At 40.4% G+C, this 23,278-nt stretch overlaps 1 protein-coding gene across 1 annotated transcript in view; it reads left to right on the forward strand.

Annotated features, from left to right (window-relative positions):
- Positions 1-641: 641 nt before the first annotated feature.
- Positions 642-23,278, forward strand: part of KCNK1 (potassium two pore domain channel subfamily K member 1) — a 32,368-nt gene continuing 9,731 nt past the window's right edge. Inside the window, exon 1 of the mRNA XM_005518536.3 lies at positions 642-1,141. Coding sequence (XP_005518593.1) covers positions 787-1,141 — 355 coding nt within the window. The 5' untranslated portion in view covers positions 642-786. The remainder of the gene's footprint in view (positions 1,142-23,278) is intronic.

Below are 23,278 nucleotides of genomic sequence, written 5' to 3' on the forward strand. Positions count from 1 at the left end.
CTTGGATGTTACTCTGAGCTCTAGCCAGGCACTCCACATCAAGAAGTGTCTCCAGGAGCCCTGCACAAGAGCAAAGACTCTTTTAGCTTGTTTGGCGAGCTGCTGGAGGTCACCTGGTTCAAACTGCACCCCCAAACAGGCCCCATTTTGAAGTTACAGACCTGAGGGAGGGCTTCAGCACCCGACATCTGGGCTTCTCCTTGAACTCATCACATCCTGCACTTAATGAAATTCATCCTCCTGCTTCATACTGCGTCACCTTATTCTGCGTTGAAACGTGAATGAATGAATGAATGAATAAGTAAGCAAAGAAAAACAACAACAAAAATAGTGGAAGGAATTGCTGTTTTGGAGGTTTCTCGCTGCAGGGGGCGGGAGCGGCGGGGACAAGGAAATCTCCAGAGACTTTTGTGCGCAGAGGGGAATAAGCGTTCTCCGCAGCGCGCGGCGGGGGGAGGCTCTCGGTCGGCTTCGTGGAGCGCCAGCGGGGGATTCCACGCGTTACTCGGAGACAAGGAATAGCAGCGAGAGAAAGAGGCGGCGGGAGCAGCATCGGCACAGGCGGCGGGAGGAGGAGGAGGAGGAGGAGGGGGAGGCCCTTCCTCCCCGCGTCCCTCCCTCCGCCGCGGTACCTGCGCCGCGCGGCCACGTGAGCGCCACATCAGCGCCCTCAAAGTCAGCCAGCGGCCGCGCTCCCCCTTCCCTTCCCTTCCCTGCTTCCCTCAGCCCCCGCTCCCCTCGGCGGCCCGGCCCGGCCCGGGGCTCAGCCGGCCCCGGCTCGGGAAGATGCTGCAGTCGCTGGCGGGCAGCTCCTGCGTGCGGCTGGTGGAGCAGCACCGCTCCGCCTGGTGCTTCGCGCTGCTGGTGCTGGGCTACCTGCTCTACCTGGTGTTCGGCGCCGTGGTCTTCTCCTCGGTGGAGCTGCCCTACGAAGACCTGCTGCGCCAGGAGCTGGGCAAGCTGAAGCAGCGCTTCCTGGAGGAGCACGCCTGCCTCTCGGAGCAGCAGCTGGAGCAGTTCCTGATGCGGGTGCTGGAGGCCAGCAACTACGGCGTCTCGGTGCTCAGCAACGCCTCGGGAAACTGGAACTGGGACTTCACCTCCTCCCTCTTCTTCGCCAGCACCGTCCTCTCCACCACGGGTAAGGCAAAGGCGGCTCGCCCGCTGCCGGAGGCCTTCCGGGGAGGCCCGGACCCCCGCGGGGCCGGTGTGGGGCGGCCGGGGCCGGGGGCACGGAGCGACCGCCCCGCGGCGCTGGGCCTGAGGGGCTCCGGAGGGAGCCGTGCTTCCCAAACTCTCCCGTGCCACAGGCATGCTCGGGGGAGAGTGCTTCACCCATGATTGACCCCCCTGCCTTGAATTCAGCGCCAAGAGCCAGGCTGCCAGCTCCCCCACCTTGAAATCCTTGGCGGTTTCGAAAATCCGGCGAGATGCCCGTCTCTTTCTCTGAACTTTTAAATGCTTCTGGAGGTGTCTCCTTTGCGTTCTCCTTTGGTTATTGGGTTTTTTTAGGCTGATTTCAGGCTCACACACACGCGGATGGATGGGGACGGACTGCTAACCTGCATATAGTAAAGTTAAATTTAATTTTCATGTTTTCCTGCCAATTTCCATTTAATATTTGCATATAAGTGACTGAAAGATAATGCTTCTTTTCTTCCAGATAGTAATTTGCATTGGAGCTCTGAAAACCTCGGGGAAACGTTTCTCTGACCATAGTTTTTACAAGCACTTATTTTTACAGTAGGTGCATTTTTTGTACCATCGCAGTGGACAGCCTGCTCCTAAAGGATGAGTGCAGGCATTTGTGCTGGGAAGCTGGGTTCTGGTGATTTGAATGCAGGTCACCGACATAAATAATAAGGGCTTGTCAAATAAGAAAAGCTTTAAAAAACAATCACCCTAAAATTTGTCCAACCAGAGAGGGCTTTGTGTCTTGGCAGAACATATATTACTATAAAAGATGCACTGTTGCTTTCTTTTATTTTTTTTCCCCCCCCTCCCTGTCCCCAAGTTAGCACTCCTTCTATTATGGGAAATTTAATCAGCTGATATTAATAATGACATTTAATAATTTGCTTACCTGTTCAAATGTTAGTGCTTCCTGACTGATCTCAAACAGGCAATGCTTGTCCTATAAATAGTTGTCATTGAGTATACAGATTAGTGTTTTAAGGAAGTTGTGTTTTCAAAAAGTAAAACAGGCTTATGGGTGTCCCCACAACACCCTCCCCACTTGTTAATTACTAGAGCTTGTAAGAAGAAAGTTGCACACTTAAAGCAGTTAAATGCTTTCAGTGAATAAATTTCTAAGCATTAATCAACATATAGTAGTACTACTAATGAAAATAACATTGAATTGTGATAGTACTTCAGCGCTCAAGTTTTATTTTATTTTTTTTTTTATTTTGGTAAAGCTATAAAGCACTTAAAATATAAGAGGATGAGTTGACCTTACAGTGCTTTTTTTTATTCCTAATCAGTTATACTATTAGGTACTATAAAATGTAAATTATTGTGTCCAAGAGCTGTTTTTATATTCAAAATAGTTTTTCTGTAGTGTAGTAACTCATAAAAGGTATTGAAAAAGTTCCTTTTTTTTTTTTTTTTTTTAATGACTCAGTCAAAAAGTGTTCACAGTTGGGACAGTGGGGCTGGGTCTGAGTTGGTAACACCGTAACACTTCCTGCTGATACACAGCTACAGGATGTTTGGCTTCAGTAGTAGAGCTCATGCAGGGATATCTCTTTCCCACTGCATGTCTGCTGAAGGGCAAGGCATAACCTGGCCCTGCATATTTATCTGGCTGGATCATAGAGGCCTTACCAGGAAAGAAGACTCAAGGTACCATTGCTCAATGGAAAACCTCTTAGAAAATGCCACTTACATGGCAAGTGCGCAGAAAACTGGGAGGTCTGACACGCGGCAGGTGAGTTTTCATTATTTCTGCCAGCTTCATAAACTGAGGTCATCACTGATGTAACAGACCAGGCATCAAGTGGTGGTACTTCCTTCTGTGTCTGATGATCCTTTGACTTGGGCCCTTTTTAACCAAATCCATCTGTTTCTTGTTTGGTGCAGTGGCCTTTAGCTGTACTTAATCCCTATTTAATATAAATTAGAGTTTGTTCAAGTAGACAGCTATACATCCAGATCAGTATAGTATGTCCAATGCTTGTTCAAATTCTTCCCAGGGTGTGTGTGTTTCTGGTGAGGTGCATTTTTTTCCCCTCAATTAACTCTGCACCTGTGCAAGAAATCTTTCAAGTATCTTGAAATGGTCATTAAAAGGGGCAACAAGCAGAAGAACTTGCCTGGCCACCTCAAACAGGGGTTCAGAAGTGTTTGAACATTCAAAATGCGCTGTATTGGTATAAAGTGTACACCTGAAATGCCTTCCCTTTGCCAAGTACAGTAAGGGTAAAAGCAGAAAAGAGAACCCTGCTACTGGTGGTACCAGCTGAGGGTTGTTTCTGTGCCTAAGTGAAATTACAGGGAGCACCTGAATGTTCCTTATGTTCAGCTGACTGAATTTATCTCTCATATGTAAATAAACGCACACCTACCCCTCGTACTGACGACAAGGCTTCTTTCATAGCCTTTCAGTTTTCTATATAAAGCATGTAGGGAAAGTGTTTAAATTTGGCAGCCCTGACTTTTCTTCTTGTTCCCTCCCGTCCTTATTATAGTCTTTGGCTTCTTACTCACAAGAGAAAATCCTTGAAGGAAATGATAAAGCCAGTTGAGAATTTGGGAAAAAAAAAATCTTAAATGAAAGGAGATTGCAGAATAAGGCAAATTGCTACTTGAAAGCAATTAATATTGCTGTGCACATGGGCTGTCACAGGACTGTCACAAGCTGCCTGAAGGACGGGCAAACAAAGGACAGTGAAATGGACTGTTGGTGAGGCTTCAGCAGATTGTAGCAGTGGCAGGCAGCAGGTTTCTCCTCTGACTTTATTCTTCCCCATGCAACTTAAGCAGTTGTGCAGAATGCCATATGAGCGATGTGTAAGGTGAAGCAATTTGGTCATTAATAATTGACAGCCTAAACACTAAGAATATACAGTTGTGCGCATTTAAGTAGTGTCTGCCTTGGAAACTCCCTGTAATTAATACCTGACACACATCTATGGTCTGCTGGTCTCAGTGCTAGGTGCCATCAAATCATTATGCTGAAGCAGTTCTTTCTGGTTGGCTTTGTTGTGGTGCCATCTGTACTAAAGTCTTTTATTTCTAACAATAAAAATGAAGTAATTTTTTGCGCTCACTCTTCCAGGTGGTGTTTTCACTTCTCTTGGCATGCTGTCAGTGTCTAACATCTTATCCCATATTGGTGCAATATGGGAATACTGCATTACATGAGTTGTAAGCAGAATAAAGCAACCAAAGAAATTGATATTGGTTGTGTTGACAGATATGAAGAGTACGCTGACTTCTGCTTGTTGCAGGAAAATAGGTGGGGAAGGAAAGGAGCTGCCAATTTAGGAACTTGGGGCCTCTAGTTTTATGTTTGTTTCTGGAAAGTCTTCTCAGTGCAAAGATATTCCATGGCATTTTGTACAAATGGACTGTAGGTCTGATTTTGACGTATTTGACGGTTTGAGTATTTTTGCCTTTATCTACAAGTGTGGCTGGAGATTTCATATAACCTTTAGACACCAGAAGGATGCTGAGGAAGAGCTTCTTTGGATCCTTCTCTGCTGAGATAGAGTTGGCAAGATACCCATTAGAAGGAAGTGAGGATAGGTTTGTCCTGATTTAGGGACTTGCAGAGGAAAGGTAAGAAGTTGCCTCTTCTATGATGGCAATGCATGTTTTAAATTTTTTGATTAAGGTTAGCTGGCCTCTCATTTAAACCACAGGAGTTAAGGCAATAAGAGAGGGAAGGATTGTCAGGATTTGACAACTTCTGAAGCCTGTAACATGGTTATCTGCAAAGTGGTTTGTGAAAGCGACATTTTCTCCAGAATCCAGCCTGTACCAATCTCATTGTTGGTGCTGCGGATGGATGTATTGTGCTGCATTCAAAGAATGTCACCCAAGATCCATAATGGACTGAATCTGGGTTTCTGCTCACTGTATTCTGAATGGAGTAAGGAACAGTAGTAATTTTCAGTAGTTGCAGATAAATGCTGACAGAGGCTGTTACTTTGAAAGTTCTTGGTTGAAGGTGTTAGAGACAGTATGGCTTTCAGGGAAAAGTTGTGCATTCAAGTTATCTAACTGCCAATCTGTATGAGGAGTTAAATGCACTTATAATTTGATTTACTAGGATGTTCTTAGTTAGCTCTGACTCTCATAAGCATTGCTACTGATGACTTGCACAACTAAACTGTGCCTTTATTTATGACAAGTAACAGGCTGTGAGGTTGTGGTGTACTGCAAAATAATGTGCATTCTTTATGAGGAGACCAAGGAAAGAGAATCCTGGCAGTCTGCATCATTTTCTCCGTGTTCTTCTCGCAAGGGCTTAATTTTCTTCCCTTTCTTCCCCCTCAGGGGAACAGGCCCCACATCCAGTGAATATTTAGTGTGCATTACAGATCTTAACACTTCCATAGAAGATGAGGGAGTGCCATGAAAGCATCACAAGGGAACATTACAAAGACATCGTAAGATTTGTAAGCTCTTACAGTAGAGCCCTCAGGTGGAAGAAACTACTGGGGTCTCTCATACCTCTATAGAAAGATATAACTTATATAAGATAATAAATAATAAATAAGAGGACAGTTTACAGAGCCTTTAGGGAAAACAAGGTCTTTTGTCCCATGCTTGAATTCAATGTACAATGCATACGGTATTTTTGCTGCTGTCAGAATATGTGGGCTGTGTCCCTGGTGATGCCTGTATTATCTCGTTAATACACACCAAATAAATGTGTTTCATAATTCATACCAAATGTCTGTCTAGAGACAGACTGTTGCCTCTTATCTGAAAATATACAAACTTGGTGATGGATTAAACTCAGATCTGTCTCACTGGTAGTCACTTCTGGCTCCAGCAGAACACTGAAGCTTCATTGTGCTGTTTGTGTGACTGCAGCAGGCATAGATTGTTTAAATTGCTGTGATGAATTGCAGCTATTTACCAGTGTGAGAATGCCAAACTTTGGGAACTTTGTTTCTCTTTTAAGAGTTGTTTGTTACTTGGGAACAACATCTACAGGAAAAGGTAATTTGCTGGGGACCATCTTGGAGGCAAAAGGACTTTGTGCTGTGCTCTGCAACAGAGTGGTTTTATACATGAGAGATTCTAAGCGCAAAGGAAATCATGAGGTAGGTTGAGAAAGATGCCAGAGGAGAAGGATTACATTCAATAAGCCAACTGTTTGGATCTGAAGCCAAGTGGTTGAAGCCTACAGGGTTTTCTGGGACAGGGTAATCACAGCTACTGGCCCCAAGGCTGTTGGCCTCAAGATCAATAGACTGTTCTGGAACCAGACATCCTATCTCTTGCAGTAAGCAGTATAAACACAAAGTCAAAGAGTCATTCTGTCTGCCTGTGTGTCTGCTTTCTTCTCAGGGGAAGTTCCTTCATTCTATACCCATGGAGCAGTTCCAGATTTGCTGCTGTCATATTTTAATCTGGCCCCAGGGTTACAGTATAAAATGCTGTCTCCTGGGATGCAGGAGATTTCATTTAAGTTTGGCTTCGTGTTATTCTCAGGACAAGGATTTGAACTAGGGTTTTCTAGAACTCCTTAGGAAGAGGAGACACCTAGGGAAGTTGTGAAAGAAGTTGAGTGTGTATGGACTAATACTGAGAAAGTAGCTTGGATGCTTCTGGTATCTCTGCCTTATTACATAAAACCAGGGGAGTGTTCAATGAAATAGTAAAAAAGAAAAAAAAAAAACAAAAAACATGTAAAGCCAGAAAAGAAGGGACTTGGCAAGTTAAAAAGCCCAAGCAAACTGAAAAAAAACCCAAAAAACCCACAGCACAAAACCAAGCAAACCTACCAAAATACACAAATCAAAACTGGGTGGTGTGAATATCTCCAAAACACCTGTATTTTGTCAAAATCAATGTTAATAAACGTTTTTGAGAAAGATATTAGGCTCTGGACTTCAGGACAGAAGGCACTCAGTTGCCAGAGATGAGTTACAGCTGGCAGATTTGGTCAGATTATCTTTTGTATGCCCAGGACAAAGGTCTTGTTTTCTCTACTGAAGTAAGTGATAGAAGAGAGGAAATCTGGATATCTCCCCATCATGTTCCAGGCAAGGTGGTAGTTCCTGGTTTCTCATGGAACTACAGCAATCAGCCAAGCCAAAAATTCTGCTTGTGCTTGCTGAAACAAAGGGTGTAAAGAGTTGCTTTAAACCAATATTTGGCCTTCTTTACAGGCCAGTGAGTAGTAAAAAACATCTCCTGACAGAAATTGGAGAAGCCATGGATTGCCAAGACTGTATTATTGTTTGTAGCAGTGCTGGCTGCTGATGGATCGAATGTCTTTCTTACAAACTCTGTCCTCACTTCTGTATCCTCCAGTTCCAGTTGCCTTTCTAAATTCCCAGTGATGAGGAGCCACCCCAGCAACTCTCAGCAGGTGAAGGACTATAACTGATGCCTCTGTAGTCCTTCTATGTTTGGCCTAGGGTCATTCTTCCTGTGCTGAAACACAGTTGAAAGCAAGAGAGTAATCTCTCCCAAAATTACATTTCATTAAACATTTTCTATTTTTCAACCCTTTTGTAAAGCTGGAATTTTTATTTTTAGTCTACCAACATCTCCAAATCAAATTCTAAGTTAAAAGTCATGTACACTTTCAGAGCAGGATTTCTAAAACTTAGAAAATCCTGCAGTTCTTGACCATTCTTAAGTAGGATTTTCACTTTTATCTGAACATAGTTTTTAAAGGTCTTTTAAGCCTGTAGTTTCTTCTGTGTTCAGCTATTTGTTGGTTGTTTTGGTTCTTTCCTTGTTTCACTTTGGTCCACTGCATCATCAATTTAATAATCTATGGGATTTTTTTTGGATAGAGTAATATAGTATCTATGGACAAACATCTTTTTTAGTCACTTCTCCAGGTTAATTATAAAGTAGGTTACAAACTACTAAACCATATGAAGACCAAAATATTTATTGGCTTGTGAAGAAGTAGAAGTTTAGCATTTTGAGGAAAAATTAGGATTCCTATGAGAGTTTTGATGCCTTCAGGATTAAAGAACAGTAATAAAAGGTTTATTGGGAATTAGTTACCTACATCCCTGCTGTCTCTCTGTGTCTGACCTCAGCTGCTTGAGGGTTATGATATTTGTACAAAATTGAACTAAAGACCTACAGTAGTTACTGATGGTGACCCAGAAGATCTAGGAGAAATGTACCCTTCGTCTTTTTCACAGAGGAACCTTGCCAAAACCTTCAACAGATTGTTTCTTATGAGGCCAAAACAGCAATGTGGTCCTGGTTAAGGATCCTGAAAGGAATGAATGGAGCAAAGCTTTTCAAGTGGCTGTGCTTCACAAAAGTGCCTCTTGGAAGAACATATGGATTTCCTTTCCCTTGGAAAGGGAAAAATACACATTCATCTCTGAAAACAGAATATGCCAGCATCCTTGTAGGAGAAGCACATATGAATCCAAGTGGTACACCAGCTGTCACCAAACTCCAAACATTTACTAACTGATGCTTCCTAAGTATTACCATAGTCTTTAAACTGGTTCTGTGCCGGTCACTCAGCAGCTTTGGAAGTTATCATCTTCAGGGAATCAGGGAAATACCAGTTGCAGGTTGGGCTGGGAAACAGGTTTTGCCAGCGGAACAAGCCGGCCCAGTAGTCTTCCAAGTACCCTTTGCTTGTGTGTGAGAAAAGTTGCATGCTATATACTGCTAGAAACTTTAGAGCAGAATTCCATCTTTCTTCTGCAAATTGTGAGTCCAGAGTGTTAAAATAACAAGTAAAAAGGAAGTAGAGGCTTTTTGCTGTTCCCTACTACAAACTGAAAACTTCTGGCGTGACCAGAATCTCTGTATAGACGGTTTTCAAGTGTAATTTAATGTCATCACAAATGCAACTTTTGCGAGTGCGGGTACTATGAGAATAGGGTTTTGTCATATATTTTGCTCCTTGTGCATTTCATGTCTGACACACTGAATATTTTTTTCTGAATGTCTTAAAAAGAACTTAAAATTAAATGAAAAGTTTAAAAATGTACCTCTGAATTTCATTCTACTTGTATAAGTACCTCCTTCTTTGTCTTTCAATTATTTAAACACTGGTTAAATTGGCACAGCTGAATAACCTTAAATTCTTTAACAGTAGCTTCTTCACAGAAGGTTCAGACTAGACATATAATTTGGTTTAAGGTAAAAGAGAGACCAACCAGAATTAGATACTGAAATGAGAAGGTTAAGAGACATCATTGATCAATTTATTTTTTTTTTTCCTAATAAGCAGAATGAGAGAGAAATCTGGTTTCAGAATTGTGGCCTTTGCAAAAGAAAATACATTTCAGGCAGTACTTAGATTTTGTGCCTTATTTTCTTTGTTGTACTGGCTGTATGATATGTCTAGCTGTAGTATGTTGAAATAGCTGTAAAAGGAGTCCTTTTCTCAGCTTTAGTGAAAATCTTGAAAATGTTTTTAGGAGCACTTTTCCTATGAGAAAAGGCTGAGAGAATTTGGATGGTTCAGCCTGGAGAACAGAAGATTCCAGAATGATCTAATTGCATCCTTCTAGTACCTGAAGGGAGCCCATAACAAAGTTTTGGAGTTTTTTTAAAAAAAACTTGTTTACAAGGGCATATAGTGATAGGACAAGGGGGAATGGCTTAAAAATTAAAGTGGATGAGTTTAGATTGGATATTAGGAGAAAATTCTTTACTGTGAGGGAGGTAAGGCACTTGCACAGAGAAGTTATAGATGGCCCATCCCTGGAAATGTTCAAGGCCAGGTTGGATGGGGCCCTGAGCAACCTTGTCTAGTGAAAGGTGTCCCTGCCCATGGCAGGGATCTAGGGAGCTAGATGATCTTTAAGGTCCCTTCCAACCCAAGCTTATGGGGAATTATGATTCTATGAAACACATACTAAAACTATAATTATTTTCAAGTGTGACAAGGTTTCCCAGCATTAAGAGGCAAAAGTAATCCTTCAGAAAATCTCAAAATGATGCAGCACTGACTGGAATGAGACTTAGGTTTGATTTTATTTTAAAGTCTGTATTAAATTTTCTCTTTGCGACACTTGACCTTCTACTTTATTTGATATTTTAAAACTACATGGCACACTGTGAACACCTATTTTGCTCATTTGAGCTTTTAAAATGTGATTAGCAGCCTTAGATATTGCAACGTCCAGTACTAGTGCCAAAGTCCAGAGGCAAGTTAGAGTAGGTATCCTCTCTTGTTTACAATGTAGTTTGAAAAGATGTTACTTCAGAGTCACCAAGTGCAAATGCAAGGTAAAAATCTGATTTCACCTATTCCCTGATAGGCTGAGACTCTGCTGTATGTGGCTTTAAAGTTCAGTCCTCATGTTCGGAAAGTAGCAACATATCCAGAGATCTCCTAAAAATCAAATAGTTTCAATGTTCAACTCCTGGGGATTTCATTATAGAGGTCTTTGCACCTCCCTCCACAAAAAGGGGAAAAGAGCCTTAAAAAATGGTCATGTATTTAAGATTATTATGGGAAGGCCTTGGAATCTCTGCTTTGTATATTATTTAAAGTAGCTATTTTCCCAACTGTATGCTGTAAAAGAATGGCATAGACCTTTTCCTTTGAAGCTTACAGCCTGAAGGAAATGAGAAAATTCCAAAGCAAACCAGAGAGCTTCCGTATCTTGTAGACTTTCAGAAGCTCTAGGCTGTATGATTTACTAATAGGCCATTAAATTTTAAACATTTCGCAGCAGGCCTTGTTACTTATTTATATATGTTATATAGGTTGATGGTTGGACTTGGTGATCTTAGAGAGTTTTTCCAACTTGGAACAGTTCTATGACCAGTGATTTCCATGGCTCTGTTTTTGGTTAGTGTTGGAATGCTGACTGAGCAGTATAGCAAAAATGGACAGTCTCAAAGAAATATCATTGTGTTACTATCTGAAAATCCCGGCTACTGTAAACTCTTAAGTGGTGCACAGAAATTAATGCAAAATGCTGTAAATAATTTGAATGACTAGTACATAGGAATTAATTTCTCTAATGCGAGGATTGTTTAATTTATCTCTGTGCATTCACACATCTGTGGAGAAATCCAGGACTCCAGCCTGGCTCCCACTGCTGCAACTCTGGTTAGGTAACCAAAGTACCGTGAACACTACAGGATGCTGCACTGTGTGAATCAACAATTCATGTTGATAAGGAAAAGAAAACAAAGTCCAAAACTAATCTCAGGCCTTAGATTTAGGCCTGAGTTTATTACTATATTTATATAGTATAATATTTATTTTTTTGTTATGTATTTACATTCTGCCTACCTATAGTGGAAAGATATATCTTTAGTTTTCACTTGAATCTTAGTGCAGCTCCGTGTACTCAGTGAAGCCACCGGAATGTTCGGGTCAGGTTTTCTAGCTGCCACCTGAGAGTATTTTGTATGCTGCTTTGAGGAAAATGTCATTTATCCTAGAAGTTACTGTTAGCCATGAATCTCAATCAAAGCAAAAGATGGAAGCTCTCTCAACATCTCAAACAGAAGTTTGAGCTCCAGGTTTTAGCCTTTTATTACACCATGTCTTTAGATGTCACAGGGAAGATGGTGATAATCTTTCATATTTCTGGATAATATTTTATCAGTGGATCTTGAAGCATGTGCATACCAGAAACTGCTTTGCTGATTAGTGCACTGCTGTTATGTCCTGCACCTTGAGAGATTACAGTGATATTTCTGCATATGTTTTGCTAAAGGATGAACTAAGACAAAGGAAAAACAATCGTGAAAGACCATGTATGAGCCAATAGTATAGTTGAGAATTTGAACCTGTGTATTTTGTCTTGCAGCTCACCATTTCTGCTGCTAGGCTGTGTTCCCATACAGTAAGCTGATTTCCCATCCTGTGGATGCACTTCAGCAGGCTTTTATTTTCTTGTATTTGATGTTCTTTTTGCTTTTACTTTAGTAACAGCTTTTCTGCTCAGTAATATTAGTGGAAATCACAATTACTTGAATAGAGTTTTACAGAAATCCCATCAAGGTGTGCAATACACATTTCTCTATCTTTACTTCAGTGGAGAATCCAGAAATATTGCCTCTCCCTTCTAGAGAATTGTTCAGTTGTGTACTATGTGTAGAAAACAAATTACACACCAGGTAATGCTGCCCACATAACTGACCAAGTGCTGGAGTAGCCTTTGTGAGAAGGTGGCAGTATTTTCTCTGCTTTTGCATGCTGGATGCCTCTCTTTCCTACCAAAGGGTTTCCTCAGGGTGTTGTAAAACAAAATGGGCTGAGCCTACAGCTTTGCCAGTGGTAGGAAGATACCTTGGGATCCCTTGGTCCAACCCAGTGCTAGGTCTGTTGCAAACAGCACCACAACAGTAAGCCAAGTCAGTTTATCAGACTGGAGGAAACATATTCCCTTCCTGCTGGATTAGTTTGCTCTGAGTTACTACATTTGAACAAGCTGCAACCAATACAAGAGGGGGAAGAACCAAATTTCCTAGCAGTTACTCTGGGATTAGCTAAGCATTTCATGTAGCTATGTGATAAAAGCACAGAAAGAATCAAAGCACAGCCAAATTAACAACAGATATAAGAAAGGAGCTGGTAACCTAAGAAAGTGTTTCCTGTACTGATAACGTGTCTGACAATTGCTGGCTGTCCCTTGTAAAGGAGAATTATTTCATGCAGGATTAAAATGTCAGCTAGCAAACATGAAAGAATTTTTACTGGACTCCTTTTTGTTAATTCAGATGCCATCATTAAAATATTTCTATCAAGTGTGTTTCAGGTCCACATATCTTCAGGAGAGCTTCTTTTTTTCCTTTTGGGTAACTACTGTTATGTGGTAAATTACATTGTCTTTGGAGTTGGTAAGGAAGTAATGCAGCCATACCATTGTACCCAGTTTACAAATTCTCATCATTGACAGTTGCAAGAAACTGGATGCATTCTTGGGACCAGACACTTTCAAAAAAAAAATCTGTCCCTTGTAAAGATGTGTAAATTATCAGTATACTCATTGCTGCTTGGGCTCTTCAGTCCAAAAGTAATTTATTTTGGAATTACCAACAATTTTACATTCCCCTCCCCTTTATTCTGAGGTCTAAGAGATGCCATGTGCAGCATACCGATTTTCTTACAGAGTCACAGGTTGTGTCAATCCAGCCTTTTCCATGTTGGTCACTGTTTGCAAATGGAAGTGCTGGCAGGAGGGTGCTGAACATGAAACCTTTGGCACGGATGATTGCTAATAATTTCTGATGTGTGTGCTACCTTACTGGAGAAAGGATTTAAGGAAGTGGGTTTCTAAATCTTTGGTCAGTGTTGATGGCCTTTTACTGACTTGGTGAGTCCAGAGTTGTGACTGGACAACTGGAGTATTTTTTTATGAATTGTCATACTGATTTAATGTTGCCTGCTTTCATTATATGCATGATTGTCTTATTCTGGCCCTGAGAGGTTAGAATTATGTATTTTCACCAGAAAAGTCATCCAGTAGTTGTAAGAATTTTTGGAATCATCAGCTATCCCACCAAGAGAAATTTTTGTGGCAAAGTGAAGTGCATTGTTTCAAAACAAATTGCCATTAGTCTAAACAGACAATGTAGGTTTTGAAAACCACAGAGTATTTAAGCTGTTCTGTGTCTTTACATTGCTGGCTAATTATCTTGTGTATATTGTTTACCTTTCTAAATGCTGCATTCCTATTTATTTCTGAATAGCTTCTAGGTAAGCAAAACCCTCTACATTTCATCTGCTTGTGAACATAAATAGTATGTGCAACCACAGGGTTTTTTTTTCTTTCCCTTTATTTATTGACAGGACATCCAGCTGTGATTATCCTGGGTGACCTTATTCCAGTGTAACTAATCAAATTTATATTTCCCACAATTATTGTTTGCTATGCGGGATGTCTTAAACATGTGAGCAATTGAATAGAACTAGTGTATCTATAAAATCTGTTTATGGTTCAGTAAACTAGCTCTCACAACAGTTGAAGTATTTCCCCATTGAGTCTTGCAAATTTGTGTTCTATTTTCAGCTTGAAATGGTGAATAAATTCAGCTAGATTGTATTCAGATGAGAGAGTAACATCAAGCATCATATTTAGGACTGTGATTTAGGGTTTTGAATAAGCCATTTTATCTGTAAAAGTATCTCGCTTTGGTCCTAATGTAAATATTGTCTCATAATTTGTCTTTATTATTCCAGATGGAATGTTGCCTGCATGAAAGTGGAGAGTGATGCATTTCAGTTCTGTGTGTTTTTGTTAATTGCTTTAGTGATTTTTTTTTCCTGTTTGTGTTAAATTGTTTTGCTCCTGTTTGGCTTTATGTGTTGTTAAATTCTTCATGTTTCTGAGAAATAGCTCTTGACACAGAAGATAGTAATAGGATTTATTCACATGCAAATACATTATGGTGACTGACTGACTTAGATATGAAATAATGAAATATCTTACAAAAATAGGCAAGGACGATGTGTCTTCGTCTGCTAAGCAAGGGAGCTGATGCTTGTAATATCCCTGAGTTGAACATGTCAAATCAGTAACAAGATTAGAAGTAAATATTCTTATTCCCCTGCTGTATCTAGTAGATAACACTTTATTCTATGAGTGGTTGCATTTTAATGCAAAGATGCTGCTTACAGATTTGATTTTAACTCCACAGCGTGAAATGGCCTAATTTTTTAATGTTGTGTGATGATTCCTTACTGCCCACAATAGAAGTTTCCTTCACTGTTTTCATGCTCTGTAATTTCTGATGGTGCAATAAAGCAATCTATGTTTCAAAGTGGAGGTGGAAAGCCTACTAATTTGCAGCTGGTTGTTTCTTTTTATTTCCAGATGGTAGGAAGAAAAACTGTGGCTCATTTCAGTGCGAGAAATTATTAAGTTAGCGAGACTTGATAGGTATTCTTCAGTAATTGGATATGTGATTAAAACACTGCAGTAACTGCCACTGCAACACATTCAAAGCTTTTGACACATCCCAGGGTGCATTTGGGATGGTAACAGGTGTGAATTATAAATTTTTAGAAATCTCTTTTCCAGTGAACTGTACCAGGCTTCAAGCAGAGCACCACAGTGCACAGGTGCTGGGTTCAGCTGGCACATCCCTGTGGTACACCATGCATACACAAGGTCTTTCAAGTGGTGGAAAGCTGAAGTAATTGATAGAACTTTGAAACCTGTTAGATGAAAATTTGAGGGGCTGTGGAAAGACAAAATTGCAGCATGTAATGAATCTGTGGTTCCAGACCTTTTCTGGAAAAAAAAAAAGCCCCATCTTCCATCAATCTCTTCAGAAACTGTGTGTCCTCTGAGCTTCACTGCCAGTTAGATGCTAAATGTGTCTTAGATGCTGAAAGGAATTTTTCCATAGGTGCTGACTTTGGAATTATGGAATTAAAACCAAAATCTGGATGTGTAAAATCTATTGTGTGAGATATACCACTTCTATGCTGCAGTCAAGGTGAAAGCCTCATGTTTTTTACTTAATAAACATGAGAAATGAGAAGATCAATATTGTGGACAAGCTACTGGCTAAGTCTAGTCAATAATGACATTTTCTCTCTGCCAAAACATTGTCCAGGTTAAGTTTTTTTTCCCTACTTTGAATAGTTAAGGCTGTGAACCTCAGGAAGAACTGTAGAAAGGCTTGTACCTTGCCCTGGTTTCTGCAGGGATAGAGTTCATTTTCCTATTAGTAACTGGTACAGTGCTCTGTTCTGCATTGCCTATGAGAATAATGTTGATAACACACTGACATTTTTTAGTTGTTGCTCAGTAGTGCTTATCCCAAGTCAAGGACTTTTCAGTTTCCCATGGTCTGCCGGGGAGCAGGTGCACAAGAAGCTGTGAGGGCTCATGGCCAGGGCATCTGACCTAAACTGGCTGAAGGGATATTCCATACCACAGAACATCATGCTCAGTGTATCAGCTGGGGGAAGTTGGCAGGCAGAGGCCAGTTGCTGCACAGGGATGGCATGGACATCAGTCAGCAGGTGATGAGCAACAGTGCATGCTTCTTTTGTCTCTCTTGGGTTTTATTCCTTTCATTCTCCTTTTTTTTTTTATTATTGTCGTTGTTGTTCTTATACTTATTATTGTATTTAGCTTTGTTTCAATTACTAAAATTTATTATCTCAACCCATAAGTTTTACTTTTTGTTCTTAATTCTCCTCCCCATCATGAGGGAGTGAGCAAACATCTATATGGTACTTAGTTGCCATCTGGAGTTAAACCACAAAAACCCCTTTCAGTACCTTGAAGTTGGTATTGAAATTCTTAGGATGGTTTTTTAAAGAACTTGTTTCTTTGATTGCTTGTTAATCTTGTTGATCAGTGGATTTAAAAATCCATTCTTATGGGAATGCTGCTGCACACATGTTGCTGAACATTCCAGTTCAAAAACCTCACCTTGTTTTCTAATGTTTCAGAGGATTACAGGTCAAAATTTCCTAAGAACACTCACTCACATTTCTCTTTTAGCAAATTTAAGTTTCTGAGACTTACGTAGTTGGTTCTATTAGGAAAATTTAATAATAAAGTAGTCTGTTGGAACCCCTACTTTGATACAGATTTTTGACCATCTGTTGCCTAGCGGGCAAGTAAACCAATAAAAGAATAATTGGAATTTTCCTGGCTGAATTCTCAGAGGAGCCCTCAGGAAATCTCACCTTGCTTTTGACCTGTTGGTTGAGTTTTATTCAACAGACTTTTGTAATTTTTACTTCTTTCTCCATTGGAAAACGAATCTGAGATTACAGAAAATAATTGTTGAAACAAGATAAGGGTTTGTTTGTTTATGCTAAATCTTTGCTGGAGGCAGATCTAAAGATGTGATGTTTGTGTTTTGAATAGGTGTTTCTAGAAATGTGCTGCTATTGAGAGCACATGTGCTCTATTGTATAGAGAGGGGGAAAAATAGCCCAACACCAGATGGATCCTGCTTGGATTCCAGCTAAATCCTTATAGGATTTTAAGTCCAGGATGACACTAAGAGGAACCAATTTCCAGTATAAAGACGCTGGACCTTAAAAAAAAAAAAGGGTGTACTGTTAGCAAAAAAAAAAACCAAAAAAACACAAACCTCAATGGCAAACCCAGGAATTCATGCATACCTCTTGACTATCATCTGTGATAGAAATAAGGCCTGAATGCTTTGGCACAGAGGTTTAGCAGACCTCTGCCTGCTGAAGTCACTCACATTTAGTCTTTGTTCCTGCCTTGGAGCGCTATGAAACAGAGAGAGGACAGGAAATCTTTAATGACACATCCAAAAAACATGACTGAAGTAGTCAGGGCTCTGTGGGAGTATGGGTCCAGCTCACACACAGACTGCATGACAGGCTGGAAGTTTAGCATGTCCCAACAAAAAAAAGAGTTTCTCAACAGGCAGTCTGACAGGAGCCATGTAGCTGACAGGCAGGGCTTGAAAAAATCTGCACTTGCAGGGTAAATGGGGAAGCTTTGCCTGCTGTCTGAGTGCCTGGAGAACACAAGCTCTTCCTGCAGGGAACATGCTCTTTATAAAGGCATATTTACTAGCCCTGTAATGGTGAATGTGCCTCACCTGGAGCCCAGTCTCAGACATAAAAGGCATCTTTCTGGTGGCAAGGAAGGTGTGTTTTCATGTGCACTCTGCTGGAAGGGTGTAACAGCTCCCTTGGGTTGATAATACCTGTTTTGGTCATACATCATTTTTCCAGGCAGGATGAGCAAGACCCAGTGGGTGGTGGCATTTTCCAGTTAAAGTTACTGTCTTTTGAGCTGTGTTTACCACTGATACTTCTGTTGACAGCAGATAATACTGCACTAAGCACTCATAATAATCATCTCAGATATGGGGGGGAGATACTGATTTCTGTACTTAATCTTATGTTTGCATTTGGTTCCTGTGCAGTGGATTCCATCTGCTGTTATGCTGCCCTAGTAAAAACTACTTCCTTGTACACACCCCTCACATCTTAACTGCTGATATGGGAATGACTTCATCATTAGCATCACTGCTGTAGGCTTGTGATGTTTTTCACTTACTTGCTATGGGTAAGTACTCTCTAAAACAGCAGTGACTGCAAATGGACAAAATGTTTGCTGACATTTGCAATTCCCATCAGACTGTAGGTGTGCCTTGCCTTGTGTGGTGGTGTGAGAGAGACATGGATGTTCTTTCTGATGACAGGAAATGTAGAATACTGGGCATGAGATTCCCACCTTCTATACCTGTATATGTTTAAATACAAAGGTGCACAGCAACATTAATAGATTACAGGCTACAGAAATTTCTCCCTGAACAGCTGATTCTCTAACATTAGCAGCTGGGTTGGAACAAAAGCAATAACCATCTTAATGCATTTCCTAGCTGGGAAGAAAATATTCCCTGGAGATCATGGAAATCGGTTAATGGTAAGCATAAGTAATGTAAGAATTTCCGTGCCATAATTTTGGAATTATGAAATGTATTTTGAACTTGAAAGTTCACAGAAACACTACTAAGCTGCAGAAGGACACCATATATCTCTCTAGAAAAATGTAAATGGTCTTACAAGAGCAAAAAAGATACAGGACTTCTTGTTGTAAATCAATGGTTCTGTAGTTTTTCTCTAGTTAAGGAAACTAATATATACATAATGTATGGCTTTATTCTGATCCTACTTGTTTGACTCATTTGAAAAGCCTTCATGCACTTTTCAGTTTTCCTTGCATAATTAATGGGGGCAGGTGAGCCAGCACCACGCCCAGATGGCAGGGAGGGCTAATGGTATCCTGGGCTGCACCAGCGGTGCTGCCAGCAGGCTGAGGGAGAAGATCCATCCCCTCTACTCAGCACCAGTGAGGCCACACCTGGAGGATTGGCTCCAGTTCTGCACTGCCCAGTGGAAAAAAACTATGGGGCTGTTGGAGAATCCATCCAAGAGCCAATGAGGTCATGAAGAGGCTGGAGCATCTCTCCTGTGAGGGTTGGGAGAGACAGGGACTGCTGAGCCTGGAGAAGAGAGGTTTTGTAGGGAGCTCACCAATGTATGTGAATACCTGAAAGGGTAGGTTAGGGAGTGTTGCAGGTGGCATATGAATGCTGCTGTGTTGCTCACTGCCCCTGTCATATTTTCTTTTCCACCTTTGCATTCATGTTCACTGGCTGGCTAGTATTTTTTTACTTGAGCTGGACATTTTGAGGGCAAGACAATATTTTCATTTGGCTTTGGTAGCACAATAAGTGTTAAGCAACTGAAAAATTAAATAACTGAAAAGAATACAAACAGGATACATAAAATACTTCTGCATTATTTTTAGTTTAGTTTTAAATATTTATATGTTAAATTTTAAGGGCTTATTACATTTATTTAAAAATATTGTATACACAAATTATTTGCTAAATTTTTAATGTGTTTTTATATGGGTAATTATTTTCCACCAGAAGTGTCACTCTGTTGAAAGGTTCCAGTAAATAAGAGCCTTTGTTGTCTCTTCATGTAGGACTCCCAGAGAAATCAGAGTTGGGATGAGATTATTGCAGGAAGGCTTTTCAGAGGACTAAGAATATACTCAGTAGGAAATTGGAAGCATTACTACTTTTGCTTCCAGCATAATATTTTGGATTTTTATTATTATTACTGATCACCATGATTTCTGAATGAGGATATGTTGCATATCCATATGCAGTAAATCCATTTTTACACTAGTTATTTAAGCCTGACATAGAATGTATAAGAACAGGAAGTGAATATCAATGTTTTGCTAGCACTGGTACAAATCCACAGACAGTTTAAACAATACCAAATATAAGACCAGAGCAAGCTGTTCTTCTTCATATAAATATGAATAAAGTGTGAAAGTATCCCTGGTCCTCATGCAAACATTTTCCCCAGTTTGATTCATTAGCATCCCCTTTCCCCAGTGTCTGTGGATGCAGTTTCTTTGGGCAGGTGAAATATTGCTTCTCGTGCAGGAACAGACAAGGCAGATTTTGAATGCTTTGTAAGATGAAAGTGTTCTGACATACAGCTGTTCTGGTAGAAATTGATTTTGAAACTGGCTTTGACCATAGAAGCAAATATAACCGTGCCTTGTTTCTTTGGTTCAGATATTTCTGGCAGTCAACCAAATTGCTCATATGAGTATTTATTTATTATTTAGTATTTATTACTAAACTGACTGTGTTCAAAGCCATCTCAGCTTTTTTTTTTGGTGCAGCAGGTGACATTTGTGAGCTGATTATACAAACATGGTTCCTTCCAGGGCAAGTCCAAACCTAGCTGGCAGGACATTGATTCTGAGCAATCAGCAGTTTTTGGCTTTGATAACTAGTGGCAGCAGAGTACTGTCTCAGAAGGAATCAAAACCACATAGGAGATACATGTAAATCTGTGTGTTGGAATCTCTGGAGTTTTGGTTGGTTGGTTGGTACTTCTGGAAGAAGCCCCTTGACTCTAGAAATTGGCAAAACAAAATTCTGTTCTGAGAAGTGATTAGGTGAGATACTGCTGTGAAGAAGATCTAATCTTCATGGTTACATTAATTTAAATACTGTTTTACTGCTTTTATTCTAGTGGAGTTTGAGTGGTATATTATTGAAGAGAGCTGGATCAGCACCATACTAAATCACCTCAACTTGAAGTCTAAATCACTTTTAAATCACCTTTACTGGTGCTGTGTGAGAATGAACCTAATGACTGTTTTCTTTAGTGGCAAAACTGGTTTGAGGTTTCTGCCACACCCTTCACCATGTCTCTAATTGTGCTAGTGCAAGTCTGTGAGGGCTGCATAGTAACCTTTCATTAGTGAAATGGACTAGGTTTCAAACAAATCTCATAATTTTCTCTCTTCTCTCTCTCTCTCCTCTCTCTCTCCTCTCCCTCCTCTCTCTTCTCTCTCTTCTCTCTCTTCATCTATTTAGTTTACAGTACCTCTTCCCTCTTCTCTCTTCTAATGCACACAAAATCAGTCCCATTAACTCAGCTGAGGAGGTGGCAAAATGTAATTTCCAAATGGATTTCCTCTGCTTAAAAATGCCTGTCACATTGGAATTTTTCCTCCTCATTTCTGCAGTCTAGGGTGGCGTATTCGAGCCTGCCTGGAAATCCAAGTTCTCTGATTTGTTTAGCAAAACAGGTAGTGGGGAACTTTTCCAAAGTGTTTAACAATGAAATACATATTTCTTCATAAAACTAGGTCTCAAACTATTCTTTTGTATTGCAAGGAAGAGCATAGCAGCAACCAAGGTGATCTCTCTTACCGCACAGATCTACCATCACCTGACAATTTCTTTTCTTCTTGGAAGATAATTGACCAGTTATGAAGAAGAATGTATTTCACCATTAAACACATTAGAAAATATCAAAGGCTTATAAAAATGAGTCTAGAAATTATATAAATATTAACATTGACCATCTACATCATACTCCAGTGAGTCATGTTATGCTTGGGATGAACTGAAGACTTTTGCATAACTTAAAAATACATAGTACATGATGCACTTAATTTATTGGGGCATTTTGAGATTATGAGCTGACTTAAAGGTCTGACTTCTCTCCAAGGACACTGACTCAGACCAGCAAAGGGATGAGCACACTTGCTGTGTTATGCTGTGTGGTGTGATTCTGCCGTCTGAATGGGCGTGTTGGGGAGGACGCTGGATGTGCTGAACATAACCTTCTCGGTGCCCTGAGAACCTCAGGGTGCTGCATAGGGCTGGTGGTGTTGCAACAGGTCACCTGGGGCCAGAGGGAGCTGTGGCTTGACAAAACCTGTCATAGAAGGTACACCTAAACTATGAATAGGCAATGGAAAAGAGAGAGGTGGTGCTGCAGCATGGTGCACACCTGCCAGGCTTCATCACCATAGCCTGGGAGAGCCTGCCTAGGGGAGGCTTCCTGAGGGCTGTAGCACTTCTGTTTGCCTGTTACTTGCCTCACTTGATGTCAGATCCATCTCCACCTTTCAAACACCCACTCTTAGGGGCGTCATCTGGGGATTTGTGTGAAAGTCTAGGCTGGGTTATTACAACACAGAAGCATAGCACCTCTGCACTCTGGCACTAAATGCTCCATTTGGGGTCCTGAAAGACCTGTAAGGCAGCCACTGCCTCTGAACACAGAGAGGAACTCATTAATGAGCTACAGGAGAGACTGAACTGTGAAGAGACAAAGCAGTGATAATACATAACTGCTTAGATTGGTCAAAGCAGTGTTTGAGAAGGCTGAAAAGAAAAAAACACCCACTGCCAAGAAGTGCCAAGAGGATGGAAGAGTGTGAAATGTTCAAGGCAATGCTGGGTTTAACACAGGCTGTTATGAATTGGAATTATTGTTGGAAGCTACCTAGACACTATGGAAAACAAAGCCTGATGGTGTATATAAAAATGGAAGGAGAAAATATATCTTACCTGGAATATAATGGCCAATTCTATGTATTTATCTACAGAGCAATCTAACAGGAGCAATTAGTCACTGCTGAGACAGAAGACAAAATAAGTGAAAGAGAAACTTGCATAAGAGGGATACAACCCATTGAGAAGTGTAGAAAACTCATAACTGAGCCATTTTAGAAAGATGTAAGAGCAGAAGGCTAACTTGAAGTACAGCAAGGGGAAATGTTTTTATTGAACACATCGTTGACGTGTATAACTCAGCACCAAAGTAAATGTAAAAAGATTTAAGTATTTTAAATTATTTCTAAAAATAAACACTTTTGTATGTATGTTGTCACTTTTGTGACAACCTTCAGAATTACATCAGAACTGATAAAGACATTTTTTATATTTATATAAGCATATAATAGAAATCCTCCAAGTTATAAGAGAGTAAATGACTTTTAAGGGAAAAATCCTCACATGTGAACAGAACTGAAACACAACTGTCAACATCTTGTGGGGTTTATTCTTTGTATAATCAATCCAGTATGGTCTGTCTCAAGATATTGAGCTAGATGGATTATTGATCTTATTTAATTTGGCAAATTCTGCTGGTCTTGGATGCGTTTTTTCCCATTATTTATTTTTTTTAAGGAATAGTACCTCTAAACTATGAATAGACAATAGAAGGGATTTTTTTTTTAGTGATGTCCTTTATCTCTAGTGTCACTGTGATTAGCAGTGCTTGGACAGGTTATCTGAAGGTTTGATTTTTCAAAGGTCAGTGCTTTTAAATGGGCAATTGTTATCT

Source organism: Pseudopodoces humilis, chromosome 3, assembly GCF_049639895.1.
Source record: "Pseudopodoces humilis isolate 2021_Gansu_Grassland_sample_001 chromosome 3, ASM4963989v1, whole genome shotgun sequence".
NCBI lineage: Eukaryota > Metazoa > Chordata > Aves > Passeriformes > Paridae > Pseudopodoces > Pseudopodoces humilis.